This window comes from Pseudonaja textilis, chromosome 1 (genome assembly GCF_049901715.1).
Source record: "Pseudonaja textilis isolate UNSWEBS1 chromosome 1, rPseTex1.2, whole genome shotgun sequence".
Taxonomy (NCBI): Eukaryota; Metazoa; Chordata; class Lepidosauria; order Squamata; family Elapidae; genus Pseudonaja; species Pseudonaja textilis.
This window is the reverse complement of record NC_141990.1, coordinates 91,039,267-91,057,384: the sequence shown is the minus strand read 5'-3', so window position 1 is coordinate 91,057,384 and position 18,118 is coordinate 91,039,267. Positions and strand designations below refer to the sequence as shown.

The 18,118-nt window shown below is 35.2% G+C and overlaps 1 protein-coding gene across 1 annotated transcript in view; it reads left to right on the top strand.

Moving 5' to 3' along the window:
• The window catches only part of LAMA2 (laminin subunit alpha 2), a 432,393-nt gene that overhangs the window by 133,437 nt on the left and 280,838 nt on the right, over nt 1-18,118 (top strand). The window contains exons 7-12 of the mRNA XM_087941278.1: nt 2,138-2,255; nt 3,298-3,476; nt 3,911-4,010; nt 7,161-7,321; nt 11,412-11,552; nt 16,021-16,194. Coding sequence (XP_087797404.1) covers nt 2,138-2,255; nt 3,298-3,476; nt 3,911-4,010; nt 7,161-7,321; nt 11,412-11,552; nt 16,021-16,194 — 873 coding nt within the window. The remainder of the gene's footprint in view (nt 1-2,137; nt 2,256-3,297; nt 3,477-3,910; nt 4,011-7,160; nt 7,322-11,411; nt 11,553-16,020; nt 16,195-18,118) is intronic.

Sequence of the window (18,118 nt, the reverse complement as noted above, 5' to 3'; positions counted from 1 at the left end):
TGTTACTTTTCAGGCATATCAAATTTTGAAAAACACTCACTTTTCAGCATCTTAACTTGAAAATAAGCTGTATTATGTTTAACAGTAAGTGTGCAAAGTATATAATAAAAATGTAAAGGACTGAAACCTTACCACGAATTCCATTAATTCTGTCTACAACAGATATGACTTTTAGTAATTTTCTTTCCTGTACAACCATTCCAGGTGTTCTATCCAGTCCCTGATATCTGGAGAAGAGGTGGGGGAAATTATAAAACCTCAGGCTTTTCTCAATCTAATTGATAGCTGATTTCCATCAGCAGAGAGAATTATTGGTGGTGGTGGAAAATCATATGCTTTCCTAATTACCTGGCTTGATTGACTGAAAAAAAATAATTTTATTTGCATTTGCATTTTCTAAAATAATTTCTTAGAATTGGTGTCTATATATACATGTGCGTGAGACAGGGATATTTTCTAGCTATAAAAGATGATCAAACTTGAATTAACTAGCACAGAATTAAACACTTTCTTCAAAAATATCTATCAATCATCACTTTATCTGAGATCATATGTATTGAAAATCTAACTTATTACTTATTAAAATTATTTTTCTCTTTAGCATATATTTCCTTTTTAGCAGGCCTGATGCAAACAGATTTAGGTTCTCTCCCCTCCCCCCCCCAAAAAAAGGAATTTTTTTTCCCAAGAAACTTTCTTTGAAATAAGGGCACAAGTGACCTTAGATTTCATTGACAGTTTATTCATTATAAGCAGTTCTATACTTAGTCAAACCTTTGAATAGAAAACCTGGGAAGGTTATTGCATAAAGAAAATTTAATTTATCTGGTGTACCATGTGGAAAGAACTTTGTGAAAACATTTGTTAATAGATCTAAGTGACCTGAGATTTTCAGGATTCCTTGATAATTGATATCATCATAATGGAAATGTGAGAGTCAATTCCTATTGGATTACTCTACCAATCGTGAAATATTTAGAACCAAAAGTAAGTTGGCTGCCCAGCAATAAACCATTAGAAAACATATTAGCATCTAATTATTATCTAGATTTGTCTGTGTTTGTCTAAAACCTCAGCTTATTTATTTGCATATATATATATATACATATGTATGTATGTATGTATGTATGTATGTATATCTATATCTATATCTATATCTATATCTATCTATGTTTTCTTAAGTTTTCGCAGGTATTTATATGTGTGGTATTCAGCTTTGTTCGGGTATTTTCCCACGTCATTATAGTTGTACTTTTAAAGTTGTAGCAATGTTTCGGCAGAATCTCATCTGCCATCATCAGGCTTCTGTAGACGAACACTATACAAAAGCCTGATGATGGCAGATGAGATTCTGCCGAAATGTTGCTACAACTTTAAAAGCACAACTATAATGACGTGGGAAAATACCTGAACAAAGATGAATACCATACATGTAAGTACCATGAAAACTTAAGAAAACACAACACACACACACACACACACACACACACACACACATATATGGATCTTTATATATATGTATATATGCACATATATATATATATATATGTGGATCTTTGGTTATTCGGGTTTTCTCCCACGTAAAATTGGAAGTATCCTGGCGATGTTTCAACAAAATCTCATTCGTCATCTTCAGGCTTGTGTCTTGGCTTTGTGCTTCTTGGAGTAAGAACAAAGCCAAAGACACAAGCCTGAAGTTGACGAATGAGATTTCGTTGAAACATCACCAGGACACTTCCAATTTTACATGGGAGAAAACCTGAATAACCAAAGATCCACATACAAATACCTGCGAAAACCTATATATATATAATTTATTTTGTATCGGTTGTATCATGATTTGCCATTCCACTGCTGAAAAATCTACTTCTTTCCTGGAAGAAATTGAGAGAGAGAAGGATAAGACAGAACTATGTAATTTGTTGAACTGTTAGCTATTTTGATAGAATCATAGTCTGCTTTCATATCATGGTTTCATCCAGTATGTTACCAAGGCACTGCTTTATATTTTCTGATTGCCCAACTTTTTAAAACATTTTAATATATCCTATCTTATCCATTTTCTCTAATTTCATCCCACCCACCTCACCCTACCTCACTTCATCCCCTCCCATTCCATCCCATTCCATGCCAACAGAGATCTTCTTGTGCATGTGAACATAATACTTGTGGAGAAAGCTGTGATCGGTGTTGTCCTGGATTTAATCAGAAACCATGGCAAGCTGGGACTTTCCTTGTAAAACATGAATGTGAAGGTAATAGAAATATTTCAATGGATGTGCTTTATAACATAAATCAAAACAAAAAGGCTTACCAATATATATTCATTGTGATATAGTCACATCTAGTTCTCCATGCCATTTGGATGAGAAACTGGAAAAATGCTATGTAATTTTCTCTGTGGTTCTTAGTGGAAAAAACAAACTGAAATTAGAAATAAACATTCTAAATTATAATTGTATCAGATAATAAAATCAAGTTAATTACATATATTTGATGATGAACAGGTTATCATGTTTGTAGCTACTGTGGAAATGTATATTTATTGAAGATTAGTGTAACTGTAACATGTGCAATACATTTGTTTCAATCGGATAAATTAAATATAGTTTTGCATTCAAAATAGTGCATCCAATTAGTGGTTAATATTCTTGAATTGCATTCCTTTAGATCTGTTTATTTTTATTTTTTTGTTAATACAATGCAATGCAAGTTCCTAATAAGTAACTTAGAACTCATAGTGAATGACAATTTTTAATATTAGCATGTTGTAATAAAAACAAGATAGTCTTAGCATCTTAAAAACTTTCTCATGGTATAAGCTTAAAAACAATTGTAGTTCATAATAATGTATAACTGGTCAGAATAAATGAGATGCTATCATCATTTTAGCACAGAATTTTAAAAGGGTTCAACCATAATTAGTCATTCTGAAGTACTAGAATCATTCCCATTAATAATAGCCTTCTGTGTAATACATTTTTTCAACAACTTAGTTAACTTACAAAATATTGGAAGTCTATATAGATTTTTTTAAATGGTACTTTGGCATTGTCAGAGGACCAAGTCTGGAAAAGACACAGAAGATTCTTCCTTAACATGATTTGGAAAGGTAATAATACTATGATGAATTCCTCAACATAATATGTGAATGGCCACTTATTAAATTCAAATAGCTGAAACTTTCTGGTGGACTAGGATCAAAACATTGAAAGAATATTGTTAATTCCTGGAAAAAAATGTTTTTACATGAGTGCAGACTGATGTGATGCTTGTTAATATACTTCTGCTCTTTAGCTTGCAACTGCCATGGGAAGGCAGAAGAATGTTATTATGACCAGACGGTGGCAGACAGAAAGCAGAGTTTGAATATCCATGGAGAATACCTTGGAGGCGGAATATGCATTAACTGTACCCAGAACACTGCGGGCTTCAATTGTGAAACATGCATTGATGGCTACTTCAGGCCAAAAGGGGTAAAGGATCCATAATTCTGTTATCTGAATTCCAAGACATCATTTCCGATGCTACCATATTAAATGAAAAGAAAATAGTACTCTGAACTGTATTTATTCTAGTCTCTCTACCTATTAGTTCCTTTTCAAAATCGGGAAACCTAAAATGGGAATTTAAAAGCAATTTGTGTTGGTATGAAGAAACACAATGAAAGAACAGGACCTTCTGCTATTATTTTGGTTTGCATGGATGAAGATGTAAATGTGTAAATCTAATTTTTGGTCAGTAAATCCATGTTACATTATTGCAACCATCAATAGGAAAAGTAATCATGGAATCTCCCCAGCTTGCAATAAAGGGAAGGATAGTGCTCAAGCTTCCAAATTAGGTTAAGACAAGTGACATGATAGAAGGACCAGTAGATCACTTCATTGCTTTGTTTTTACTTCCATAGGTTCATCCAACTGATCACCAACCATGTCAGCCATGTCAGTGTTATTCTGTGGGCTCTTTAGATGGCACTTGTGTCAAGGATGAAAAACAAGCTACAGGAGGTGAGATGCTTGACTGATATTAAACTTTATGTCCCACATCTTCCAAATTAATGTTAAGCAATAGCTTCTTTTCAGTAAGCTACTTCTCTGATAAACATCATCTTGCAAGAGGCCTTTTGAAATCTAGTTGCCTCTGTTCCTGCAGAGCTTCCCCTCAGAGACCCAAGCTGTTGTCTCTCATGTTTTCTTTTTGGTATTGCTATGTTGTGACACTCGCAAATGAAGGCAGGATTTTTTTTCCCAATGGACTTTTAATTTTTCTTCCTTTTCTCTCTTTTGTTGGAAAGTTATTGTGAACTTCTATGAAAACATTAAAAATATATATATTTTCCCTGGTGTGCAGTCCACAATGGTCTTCTAAAAATAGCTGTATGTCTGAACTGTACATTTACATCATTCTGAAAGATTTTTTTAATCATTTTGCCAAAAGCAAGGTTCCTTCTCTTGAGATGGTAATTAGACCTAATTCACATCCCCAATATTATTTTCTCCATTCTTATTTGCACTTGAAAACCAAAATAAGACCATTTGCGAAATGACACATTATGAACTTTGTAAAATTTCAATGTAGTCTTAGTAATATCTAAGGGCAGTTTCTGATAACTGAATACAGTTTATACAACAGCTGACAACATTTTTTTAGGATTGGTTGTTGCTAGGATTAGATTAGATTAGATGAGATGAGAATACAACAGACCTCACAAGGATTTTTTTCCTATAAGGCAGATTGAATAGAATAGTATTAATTCTATTATCTTTTTGATATTACCACAATGGTGAATATATTAAGACATTTTTAAAAAGATACACCAAAGACTTACAAGTTAAATGTCCAAAAGAAGCAAGAAATTGATAAATATATTGCATAAAAAGTTTTCTTTTAACACTTGAGGTCAATGTCCTTCTGCTAGTTTGAAGATGTACAATATGGTTTTATTTTAAGGGAGAATAAAATATTTAGGTTTAGTAACTAATTAAAACTCATTTATTTATTTGCAGAAACCCTTCTTTGTTAAAGTAAGGGAGAGTTAAATGTTCTATTACCAACCTGATAAACTAGAAGAAGCAACACTGTCTAATAATGAATCAATCTTACAAACTGCTTAAAGGAAGTAAGGATAAATGTTAGTTGCTCATAACATATACCCTAAAACAACACCAAGATCCCAATTTGACTGAATCTAAATCACCTGGAAAAAGTCCTTATTTGAAAGAAGGGCTAGAAAATGCATTTATTTTGACAATAGATGTTCCTGACATATTTGCAGATCAGTATGATTGCATATTAGGTGTATTGAAATTGACTGTGTTAATGCTTGCAGTTTTCAGTAAGGAAAAGTGTGTATTTGAAGGGAAAAAAAATTCTGAATTATTACCCCAAGGGGAATAAGAACACTTTGTTCTTGGAGGATAATGGGATGGGATGACACTGAGTGGCTTTTTGTCAACTTAAAGTTTAAACCTCATGTCTTTCTGTGCATTAATGCAAAGGATTGTGGGATGTAGTTATAATGGCAGCAAAGTACTCTAGGATCGTGTTATGTTCTTTATCAGTCCCATTATCGCTGCAATAAAGAAAGGAGTCCATTATCACGTTTGCAGAAGATTTTTTTTTAATAAAATCAGAATCCATAGACTGCCCAGGACCTAGTTTTATAGATAAACACAGGCATTTAGATGACATAGGTATTTTCCCTGGATAAAAAACTTTGATCTTGTACTGCCTGAATCATTTACTGTATGTGTTCTACAGTGGTGGGATTCAAATTTTTTACTACCGGTTTTGTGGGCGTGGCTTGGTGGGCGTGGCAGGAGAAGGATACTGTAAAATCTCCAGTCAGGGGTGGTATTTGCCGGTTCTCTGAACTACTCAAAATTTCTGTTACCAGTTCTCCAGAACTGGTCAGAACCTGCTGAATACCACCTCTGGTCTTCTGCTGCATCAATTTCCCACTGCCCCCGACTCTGCCAAGAAACTAAACACTATTTTTATGCTGATAAAAGTTTACACTGCAGTTAACAAGAAACTCACATGACTACACTGCACTAAAAGAAAAATAAATCAAAATTCAGGTGTGTTCATGTTTATGCTTATAGTTAGAACATGGTGGCATTGACCTAGGTCTTCCAAGATGTAGGAAGGTGACCTTACTGCTTTTTATTTATTTTTATTTTTTTTGAGAGGAAAAGACTCAGGTAGAGCACACTACACTTGATCTGAACCAAAATGTGAACAAGCAGTATGGGAACCAGGCAGGGGTGGGATTCAAATTTTTTAACAACTGGTTTTGTGGGTGTGGCTTAGTTGGTGGACGTGGCTTGGTGGTCATGTCACTCGCTAGGCTTGGCCAGCTCAACATCACTCACATTGAGGCATGCATCTTCTCGCCTAGCCTCTCATGACTGTGGGGATACTGCAACAGTCATGTTAAAAACGGTCATAAGTCACTTTTTTCAATGGTCATTCCACACAAGGAAAGTACCAACAAAGGAGGGGAGAAAAACTCCAGAGATGTTCCTGTGACAGGAAGTCTAGTTCTGCCAAGAATGTAATAAGGCTTAACGGAGATGCAGTTTATGTAAGCAACACCAGAATGTTTCCTTCCTGCCTTCCTTACAGGATTAGGCCAGTAATTTCTTCTAACAACCAGTTCTCCGAACTGCTTAAAATGTTAACAACCGAATAGGTGTGAACTGGTAAAATCCCACCCCTGGAACCAGGGAACGTTGCCTCACAATGCAGGTAGCAGGCACAATGTCTATAAGATTACATATGGCAGGAACCATACTTATAAGTTGCTTGTACTATCCAACAGGGTAGAAAAAAAAATGATGTCACCATTGTTTCTAACATTTCCTATGTCAGTAACTATTTATTATCAGTACCATTGCTGGAGCCTAGCACCCTTTTTATTAACTAAACTTTGGTTAACCTGCCAAATGCCAGAAATTCAATTATTTTTATTTGCCGGTTATCAACATCATCTTTTGAGGAGGTACCCCGCCACCCATTAAACATTGATGGAAATGAATCTGATTTTGATCATGATTTTCCACACTTAAATAACTTTCCTAGTTAGAACTCATTTAGTTTTCAGTTTCCACTGCATTAATAATACTGAGCTTGTTGCCGCCTTGATTGTGCTGCAGGTATGCACCCTGGATCTTGTCACTGTAAGCCAGGTTTTGGAGGAGAGAGGTGTGATCGGTGTGCATTGGGCTACAAAAACTTTCCTTACTGTGTGCCCTGCAATTGCTCTCTGAAAGGCAGCTTGAATGATGATCCTTGTGAAGGACCTTGCAGGTGCAAGGTATGTATTTCATTTTCCCCTTTTTTCAACATTTAGTGAGTTTAAACTTTTCATCTGTAACATATTCTCTTTGTTGTAAATACTTCTGGAGGTGTCGTGGCATCAAAATGCCATGACACTACTCCTTGAAGTTCTTCCGATGTGGATTTGATGTTTTAATCTGAAGTAATCACTTAGCGAGTTATTCTTGTTAAAGCAGATTTCTTTTCCAAATAATGGCTTTATGGAAAAAAATAGCACTGTAATGTTTATATAACATCATTGTTTTTCATTATTTCATTTGTTTAGGGGCATCTAAATACTGATATAAAAACTCAAAACAGAAATAAATTGTTCCTAATAGCCCCTCCCCCAAATCTCTTTCCTTAAAACCTTGAAGAACTGGGTCTTCCCCTGAGCATTGGGCTAGTGAGAGCCTGAAGCTCAGGAAATATGTATGGGGGAGTGAAACTGGGACACTTAGAATTGTTTTTCTCTGATGTTTTACTTATTAATTAATTTGTCATATTTATATAATTGCCGATCTCAGAAATATGGCTCTGAGTGGCACACAATAAAACATGAGCCTTACAGTGAACCATATCTAAATATAGCATAATTTAACAACAAGTGAACAAACAAACCTTAATATTTTTAAAAAGAGTAGGAGACAGAATCTTTGGTGTGCCAGGTAATATAGCTATCTCATCAATTCACCTTTTCTTTGTGATACTGAAGCCTGTTGACACAGGTTGCTTTACTGTTGTTTTTCATAGCTATTTTTGTGAGATGCCCAAAACTTATAAATAAGATTTGTGGCCATATAAGCTTCTTAAATAATAAGTGAATACATAAATATTGTTTGATTAGCATCAGGGAGACCCAGGTTTGTGTCTATGTGTTCTATAGAAACATTCACTTTCACTGGGTTGTTGATGGGATGAAATGAAGAGAAATCTTTTTGTAATTTGCTTTGAGCTCTTGGAAAAAAAGATAGGATATAGATGGGCAACTTTATCATGAGGACAAAACAATATGAATAAGACTGGTCTCGTTTGGGCCATGGTTAACTTAAATCCCAAGAAAAAGCCTTTAATGCATTTCTACTCAGGTGCTTTTCTAGTATGTTAGGACTATGGTGCATTTTACAAATAGTAGAATAATTACAAAAGATGAAATCACATATTAGTTAGAAGAGCTACAATTGATGGATCTGGATAGCTTGGAAATTTGACAAGATGGAGTGTTATTAGCTGCAGTTAGATCTTTGTAATAAGGGCAATATAAAATAACATAGACAGGTGTTTTTGTACAAATAGGATGCTCATAATTTCCTCTTGAGATCAAAATGTGGGTTAAAATTAATTTCAGGAAGTATACAGTCTATGCATATTTTGCAACATTGCAGCTGTTTGGAAGTTAAGATGCCACAGAAGATATTCCAGGGTTTACTACGGCTGATGAAGATGCTGGTTCATTTTTCCTATCTGAGGTTAAAGAAAGGGAGTGCTCTGATTTCAGATGGGAGAATTAATTATGATGCATTTTTGTAGCTCTCAAACCTTGTGGACAGAGCTTTGTCATTCGGAGAATCCAGGGTTCCCCTCATTTCAACCCTATTTCCCCAAAGAGCCCAACCCTGCTGGGTCTTCTGAAAAGCTATGAAGTTCTGACTGTTCCCCACCCACTTGGCCCAGGTTGTTAATCTGAAATGGATGCAGGTGTCTTTCTTTCTAGTGAGTTTTTTCTTTTATCTTAGGAGTCTCAATTTTATTTTCTTACATATTTTATGATTTTGTGGTTTGTCTCTATTCACCTCCCACAATTTATTTGGTAGATGGGTGACCCAATAAATAATTGAAATAAAAGGATTCCAGCAATCACCCTAATTAAATCATGATTCTCAAGCTAAACTTCAAAAAATTTCAAAGGATTTATTAGAGGTGACATACTGGCATGATCCATATGAAGCCAACACTGGCATACGTAATTTACAGTCACCTGTGATCCTGTTTCCCCTCCTCCCCCCTGGGTGTCTCATAAACCAGATTCTCCAATTGAGCACGTTCATGGGCTGGGTGCCATCATTCACGTTCTCCAATTAAATATATTCATAGGCAAAAGCTCTGGTATTTTAGTTACAATCTTTTAAAGATAAGAGTTGGAATGTACTTTTGCTTTCCAACTGCTGCACTGCTCTTCCAGATTTCCTTCCTCTCCCTCCCCCCTTTTTTATGGCACTACTAAAACAGGCATAAGAATGTTAAATAAGCAAGAATGAGACAAGAGCTTTGAGATAAAATGAATGACATTGTTCTGTCTCAGACATATCCTCTTTCTTTATAATAAGCACAAATAAGCAGCATGAGAACAGGTCAACTTCACAAAAAAGAAACTAACTCAGGGAGGCTTCTACAATGATTTCTCATAACTACTGGTGAACCTTGTGTTCATCCTTTACTTCCAATTCAGGAATATTTTTTTATTTGTTTCTTGAAGTTGGTTGTGCATATTTTAATTTAAAAAATTGTACAGTTCATTGATATCTCTTAATAAGGGATCCATCAAAAAGATTAGAAAGTTATAATAGTATATACCATCTGTCCTGATATTCTCCTTTCCTCTTTTTATTTAAAATTCTTTTTTTTTTTTTCTCAGTTGCTTTTCTTTTATGAGAAATTGTACAGTTCAGAAATTACTTTTAGGTTTGCTTCAGTACATTTATCCAATTCTTTAGCTGGAAGGCAAGTGAATTATTTTTGATAGATGTGTATCAGTAGAGAATCACAATGCTGGCTGTAGCTGGAGAATCATGATTTCCGTAAAAGTGTCAGCCTTCACTGGTCTGCAGTCAACTATATTTGGCATACCATACTGCAGAAATTATAATAATGTGCACAGAATTTTTGATGAACATCTTTCTAAAATGACCCTTTCTTGGCTGAATTGGAGGGTAGAGTGACATTACGGCATAAAAACCGTGATTCAGATTGAGACCAGAACAAGAAGAAGGAGTTATATCCCATGGTAAATCCCTGTGCTTATTTTGCATTGAGGAAAAAAAAACTGCGCTAGCATCTCTCTCTCTCTCTCTCTCTCTTTCTCTCTCTGTATATATATATATATAGATATGTACACATATGTATACATATGTGTATCTGTATACACATATTATATATATATAATATGCATATGTATAATATGTATATATGTGTGTGTATTCTGAATATATATATTCTGCTTGCCCTGGCACAAAGCAGAAAGCACCAGCCTGGGGATGGTGAGTGGGACCTCGCCGAAACATCACCAAGATACTCTTAATCTTACACAGGAAAAGACCCGAACACACCTAGACCTACATGCACAAATATGTATATATATACACACATATATACAAATATGCATACACACACACACACACACACACACACACACACCACATACATATTTAACCCTTTGCATTTCAGTGCAAGCAACATATATAAAAGCAGGTTGCCATAGTGAAGCTAGACACTAGAGTGTTATGGTCCTATTATCTTTTTTTTTCCTTTTTAAAAACATTTGCAGATTATAGATCGAGGAATGGATTATTGGAAATGGTCTGCAATTGTTTTTAGCAGAAGTCAAATGAAAGCAGAGCCCACAAGTTTTTGAAAATGAAATAAATCAATGCTGCAGGATAGTTCCTACACTGTGTATATTCAGTTTTCCACTGCTTGGTGCCAAAGGTTTTGGCTGAGAATTCTTAACACACCTGGAAAAACACTGGGATACAGCTGTAGTTTATGTACACTACAAAGGACTAGAATTGTAACTTCGCGCTTCACAATAAATTTAGTTCTATCCAAACCAAATATCCCTATGTTGGTCATTATGTTGAATGTGGTAAAACTTAGACCAATCAGAAAAATAGTTAATTAGAAAATGGTGGCTGGACCACTATGTGTCCTCTGAGATAAAATTTGGAAGTTTTTTTTATATGTTCTCTATTCATAGAAGTATGTCATTAGACATATGCATATCACATTAAACAAAGCAAAAGCAACAAGAGGCAGCTAGATTTACTTCTCCTGCATGACAGAAAATCTAATATTGTCCTGTGAATTCCTAGGTGTATGTTGAAGGAAAGAACTGTGATCGCTGTAAAGCCGGCTTCTTTAACTTGCAGCAAGACAACCCCCAGGGCTGTGAGGCATGTTTCTGCTCAGGAATAACAAATGACTGTACAGATTCTCGCTGGACTTACAGCACGGTAAGGAAAAGCAGAGAAATGCATACATCCAACAAGTGTATCTTTTATTTTAAATAAAATCTTAACATGAAACTCACTCTGTGGACTTTTTCTTTAACTTGCATATTTTCCCTCCTCAGAATAAACAACAGGATTCTTCCTAGATGAAAGCCAAATTTTCTAAATTTTCACACTGGAGAGGTATTCCATTATCCATTCCAAAGTGAAAAAATGCAAACAGAACAATTTCCTCAGGGGAATTTAGTTTTTGGCTGTAAAAAGATGTGAAGGAAATGGAAATGATATGATTTTTCAAACATAGATAAAATACATTCGGATTGATATGTATTCTGCTTCTATAACTGAACTTCCATCCTGTCCTGGAAAATTCCTTAATCCTCCAGATCTAATCTGGTGATGCACAGAATGCTGTGGGAGCAAAAATAAAAATCTGTAGTTAATTTTATAGTTCATAGATGGATAACCCACAGCCTAGTCACCTACACTTGTGCATCAAACACAAACTCTACACCCTAGGAAGCCCTTATCTGTTTTCTTTTCTGCCCAATGTATCCCCCACCATCAGGAGTATGAGGAAAATACTACCAACACATCTGAGATCACCAGTAGGCCTCCTAGTCATATGTACATGCCCAGGGAAATGGATGTTTTTGCTTTAAGTTGATGTATCCATAGATGAGTAATGTTTTTTGACATTTATGGAAGCATGAATGAATATGTATACTAGTGAAGGTGAAGCTGAACAGAATTTATGTTCACCTGCTAGTGCATTTGTGTTTAATTTCAGACCCTGATACCTGTCCTTTGCCTCACTGATGGTAAAATTCAAAAGGAATAACCACTCTTAATCTTGATATTGAATTCATAATTTACCCGCTCAAATATTTAACTCTGAGATTTGTCAATATCCTCTGAATATTTTCACTGGAATAATAATGAAATCAATTATTTTTTTAAAAAAATTATTAAGAAGCATTATAGAAGGAAAGTTTTGCTGAATGTAACAGCCCCAAAAGATGTGGACCTTCAAAAGATTCAGGATTGTAATGAGAGATGACCATAGATGATGGAAATCTGTCACAACTAGCACTGCTGTTCCAAAGCCAGATTTATATAGCAGCTAATTAGTATTCACATCACCCCAAAATTAAAAAATAATAATGTATGTGATTCTTTTAGGTGCAATGGCTTGGTGGTTATAAACAATTGTCAACTGGAGAGCTTACAACCCATTCAAGACCTGAGCTCTGCATAACGGAGTGAACTCCCATTACTTGCCCAGCTCCTGCTCAGCTAGCAGTTTGAAAGCATGCAAATGCAAATAGGTTAATAGGTACCACTGTGGTGGGAAGGTAACAGAGTACCATGCACCTTTGGCATGTAGCCATGCTGGTCACATGATCACAGAAAATGTATTTGGACAACATTGGCTCTCTCAGCCAAGAAATGGAGATGAGCATTGTGCCCTAGAGTTGACTATGACTGGGCAGGGAAACCATTATTTTTACCTATTTACTCCTATGTAACCCAGGCCAGGAGTAAGTAGATTTCTTTTTTTTAAAATCTAAATTATATTTGCTGGAAAGAGCACTGCCAGGTAAGTGTTGAATCCTTACCTGACGAGAATAATACAAATAAATGCTCCCCTTCATTGGCAGATCTCATCCTTCCAACATATAGTCAGGAAAATATCAATTTGGCTACAGTTTATCTGGATACACAAGAACAGGCAAGAAGTAGTGAATCTTCCTGCACACAGTCTTTAGTAACGCTGAGGTATGGTTACAGGATGGTAGATCATCACAAAGGAGACTTTAAACCTGATCTACCTATCAGAATATATGTCATGTCATATACACTGAGACACTTTTTGCATAACTGACAATTCAGTAACAAACTGAAAACAGTGAATTAGAAAGAGATGAGCAGGTAAAGCTGGTTATTCAAGAAAGGATTATCCAGGATTATTGCTAAGGCTGAGACTTAACTTCGGAACATCACTTGGTTAACATTCTTATTTTGTTTTATTCATAAATAAAGTATTGGTGCTCTTCCAGTGTAACAACTTCTAACCAAAAGAAGACTGCATTACAGGTAGTCCTCAACACAGAAGAGTTCATGTAGTATCTCTTCAAAGTTACAATAGCGCTGGAAAAAGTGACTAATAACCGTTTTTTACACAATCATTGCAGCATTCCCGTGGTCCTCCTGTGATCAGAATTTAGACATTTGGCAACTCACTCATTTTTATGATGGTTGCAGTGTTCTGGGGTCATGTGGTCACCATTTGCAACCTTCTGACATGCAAAGGGCTTTCAATGGGAAAGCCAGAGTCACTAAATAACTGTGCTACTAAATTAACAACAGTGATTCACTTAACAACTTTGGCAAGAAAGGTTGCAAAATGAGGCAAAATTCACTTAACAACTGTGTCACTTAGCAACAGAAATTTTGGGCTCAATTATGATTGTAAGTTGAGGATTACCTTTTAAGCCTATTTAATATAGCAGAGATGATCATAACATAAGAAAGGAAATCATGCAATACCACTTAAAAGCTTTCCAAAATGCCAGTTATGTAACATATTACTTCTTATTACTTATACTGTCTCTAACCACTTAATTAAGTCCAGTGCTAGCACTCTTCTGGGCTTAAGTCTCTTATAGGCTTATAAGTAATATTTCACCATGATATTGCAAGCAATTTGTAAATTCAGGCAATAAATAATGGTTTAATTTGGGTTTGACATCTTATCCTCAAACATTTCATTAATTAAGAGTGCTCTAATTGAGTTGAGCTTGGGAAAAATGTTTGGCTTAGATATGTTTTATCTTTGTTTACCATATACGCATACAGAATGAATGTCCCAAAGTTGCTTTTTCAAGAGGCAACTGGACTTTTTGGGTTTTTTTTTCCTTTGAAAAAATATTTTACTTCTCATCCAAGAAGCTTCTTCAGTTCTAGCTTATTTTTCTCTTTGTGAGGAGCCAGCTTCTTTCGGATTAGAAATCCTGTCAGCGTAAAGATACAGATACATTGTCTCCTTTTTTTTTCTTTTCAGTTTCATCTCAATCAGTTATAAAGGTTGGGGTAACTGAGCTATGAGCTCAACCAACCCCTCATATTTCCAATAATGTCAACCAAGGTGTGAGCAGGAAAAATAAAGGACAAAAAGTTTAAGACTAAAAAAAAAATCCCGTAATTCTGAAACAGGCTTTTATTGTTGGAGAAGACATATAATAATTTTCTTCCCTTTGAAGGAAACATTAGTAGTTGCCTTCAAGAAAAGCCTTGTCATATGACATATGTTGGGTTTTAATACCCTGATCTTGGTGCATCATTATCTTCTCTCATTTCCTGTTACAGGGTGATTTCATTATTTTTTCTTTCCTTGCTCGCACAGAAAGCCAAGTTTCCATTCCTATCCCCCTAACTCTGCCTGGTTTTGATAGAGTCTCTTGTTACAGATTCTTGCTAAAATAATTGTCAGGCAAATCCTTATTCTGTAGCAAGTATTAATAGGATAATGTTTCCTTTTTCCTATTCCATGCATGATCATGGTCTTATTCTTGTTATATAGAGTTTGGCTAATTTTGCCATAAAGAAATGCATCTAATCTGAACATTTTTTTCAATGCATTCAATGCAACTTTAATCTCATTACAAGTCTGGAACTTATAAAATTAGAATCAGTCAAAATGCCTCTTTTCCTATTTGCCTTTTTAATTTTTCATTGTCTTCAAATACGAAGAGAAAATTTCAGTGAGCCATTGAAAATCATAAGAATGAAACATTCTACTAAACATTTCTTTAGGTTGCCAAGTTTAAGTCAACCATGGATTTTTAAAATATACCCTTTTCTCCTTATTTCATTGATGTGTATTCCAGAAGATGTGTTCATTTAACACTACAAACTTAAACTTGTGTTTCTGTTGATTTGTCAAAGTATGGGAAATTGGTTAATTATTTTGCCATAGTTTTCTCAAGGAGAAGTATATTAAACCCTACTCTCAATATTAAACGAGAAACTATTAAGGGCCAGTTTTGTATAGAGATTAAGCTGCTGGACTAGACATCAGGAGATGTCTATTCTAATGAGTTCTAGTCTTCTCTAAGCATGAAAGTTGATTCATCCATTTGGGCCATTCTCTCTCAGTCCAACCCACCGAGGGATGTTGCAAGGAGATGGGAAAATTTTGTACATTGCCTTGAGTTGTGGAAAATAAAAGTGGGATATTATTATTAATATTAATATGAAAGCAAACAAAAGGAAAGAAGCAAAGGGTTTGAAGGTGAAGGTTTGTTCTCCAAGCTTATGAGTTGGTTTCCAAATGTTTCATTATCAGACTAGGTAACATCTTCAGCAGAGTTTAGGGGATGGAGTTCTAACACAGTTTTGAAAAGGTTTTTTTTTTAAAAAATGAAAGAAAGTTGTGGATATTAACTTGTATTTTTCTTCGTTATCATAGATTATGGACATGAATGGCTGGCATTTGACTGATGAATGGGGTCTTGCTAGAATTACTCCTCAGCAGGACACTTTCGATGGGCCTCAGCAACTGAGCATCAGTAACACAGTTGCAAGAACTGTTCTGCAGCCTATTTATTACTGGAGTGCACCCAGTCCTTATTTGGGTAACAAAGTAAGTATTGATCTTTGCCTGAGAGCTAATTTGATGTATCAGTAATGAATCAGTAATGAATATGAATATATATATATATATATATATATATATATATATATATATATATATATATATATATATATTCTTAAGTTTTTGCAGGTATCTATATGTATGGTATTTTCCCAAGTCATTATAGTTGTGCTTTTAAAGTTGTAGCAACGTTTCAGCAGAATTTCATCTGCCATCATCAGGCTTCTGTATTGTGTTCGTCTGACGTCTGATGAACACAATACAGAAGCCTGATGATGGCAGATGAGATTCTGCTGAAACGTGCTACAACTTTAAAAGCACACTATAATGATGTGGGAAAATACCCGAACAAAGCTGAATACCATTCATATATATAAAAAAGTGAATAGAGAGAATATATATATTCTCATTTGTGACATAAATATTTGGCCAGTGAAACTGTTAGCTAAAAGGAACTAATAGGCATTTAAAGAATCCATGCAAAAAAGCAAAGTATTTCTGCATTAAGAGCCTCCTAGTTCCTAGTTTCAAATGTTAGAAAAGCTCACATAATTTGCAATACTATTTCTATGATGAAATGTCTGGGGGTCTATTTTATATGGATGTGTATTTCTTTCATGTAATGTTATCTCCCTTCCTGCACCTTCACATTTCATTTATTCTTTCTCAACTTAGCTTGCACAGATGCTGCTAGCCAGTCAGATATTAGAAAATATGCGGTGATTGATGGAAAATCTCAGTTCAAGGTGTTCTTGTCCTAGAATCAAAAGATGATGTGTGGTTAAAAGACACACAGCCTTTGCTATATTGTTTAAATCCACACAGTTATTTAAGAGTTGACCCATTGCTTGTGGCTTTGGGATAGTGCTATAGCAGTGATGGGCTACAACCATTTTAACAACCGGTTCTGTGAGCGCGAAAAGCAATTTGAACCTAAACAGCTTATCTTCTAGGGCATCCCCAGTAAGTAGAACAGCTGAGGCGTGGAACTGAGGCACGGTGGTAGGAATATCTCCCCTCTAGTCACTGTTGCTTACTGCCCTTCATAGCTTTTTTTTTTTAAAAAAATAAGTTCACTGATGCAATACTAAAACCTGGTCCCTGCCCAGTTTTTTACATGTATGTATGTCTAAGCACAACATCAGATACTTGTCATGGCAAAACAGAGAAAAGGGTGGAAATCTAGAAAAGGATTTCTTAATGAAACTTCCTGTCCTGCTGGTTTATGCATGACAGTCAAGCAGTTTAAAGCTGCAGTATGGAAACGTTCCCTATTAGTTATTAAAAAACTAAATTTGGGATTAAATCAAAGCCATTCTTGATGTGTTTCTGTGATATATCCGTCACCATCAATATGTTGCCTATTTTGTGATAATGTGTTAAGATTTAATATCTTGCTCTGATTTCCTTTGGGTGTATTAGAATCCTTCTTGAAGTGTAGAATTAGATTAGGTCATGTAGAATGGAGACTGTTTTATTAGCATTGTCCATAACTGTTTACTCATAAAAGTAAAACCTCTGTTGAGATTTTCCCTCTGTTCTCTTGTTCATGGTAGAATTGATTTAAATCTGCAGGAACATTTCCCAAAGTAGTTATCTCAAGGGTTTTCTTCTTTAATCTTTTCTTCTGGGTTAAAAGATTGGTTAAAAACCAGAAGGACAAAGGGTAAGTAAGGATTCAATTGCATCTTTTTCAAAGAATATAGACGTTTTGTTGAGGGCAATAGATTTCAAAGAAATTCAACTTTATTCAACATGAGCCTTGAGCAGGGTTTTAGTTCTTTGCTCCAGGTAGGACTGAGCATTTCCTGTGCTTCTGGTCGATAGTTTTCACATCATTTCTTCTTCCAACTCTACTCAAGAAAAGAAAGTAAGAGAAACAATGCCTGTTATTCAACTGAGCATGCTCAGC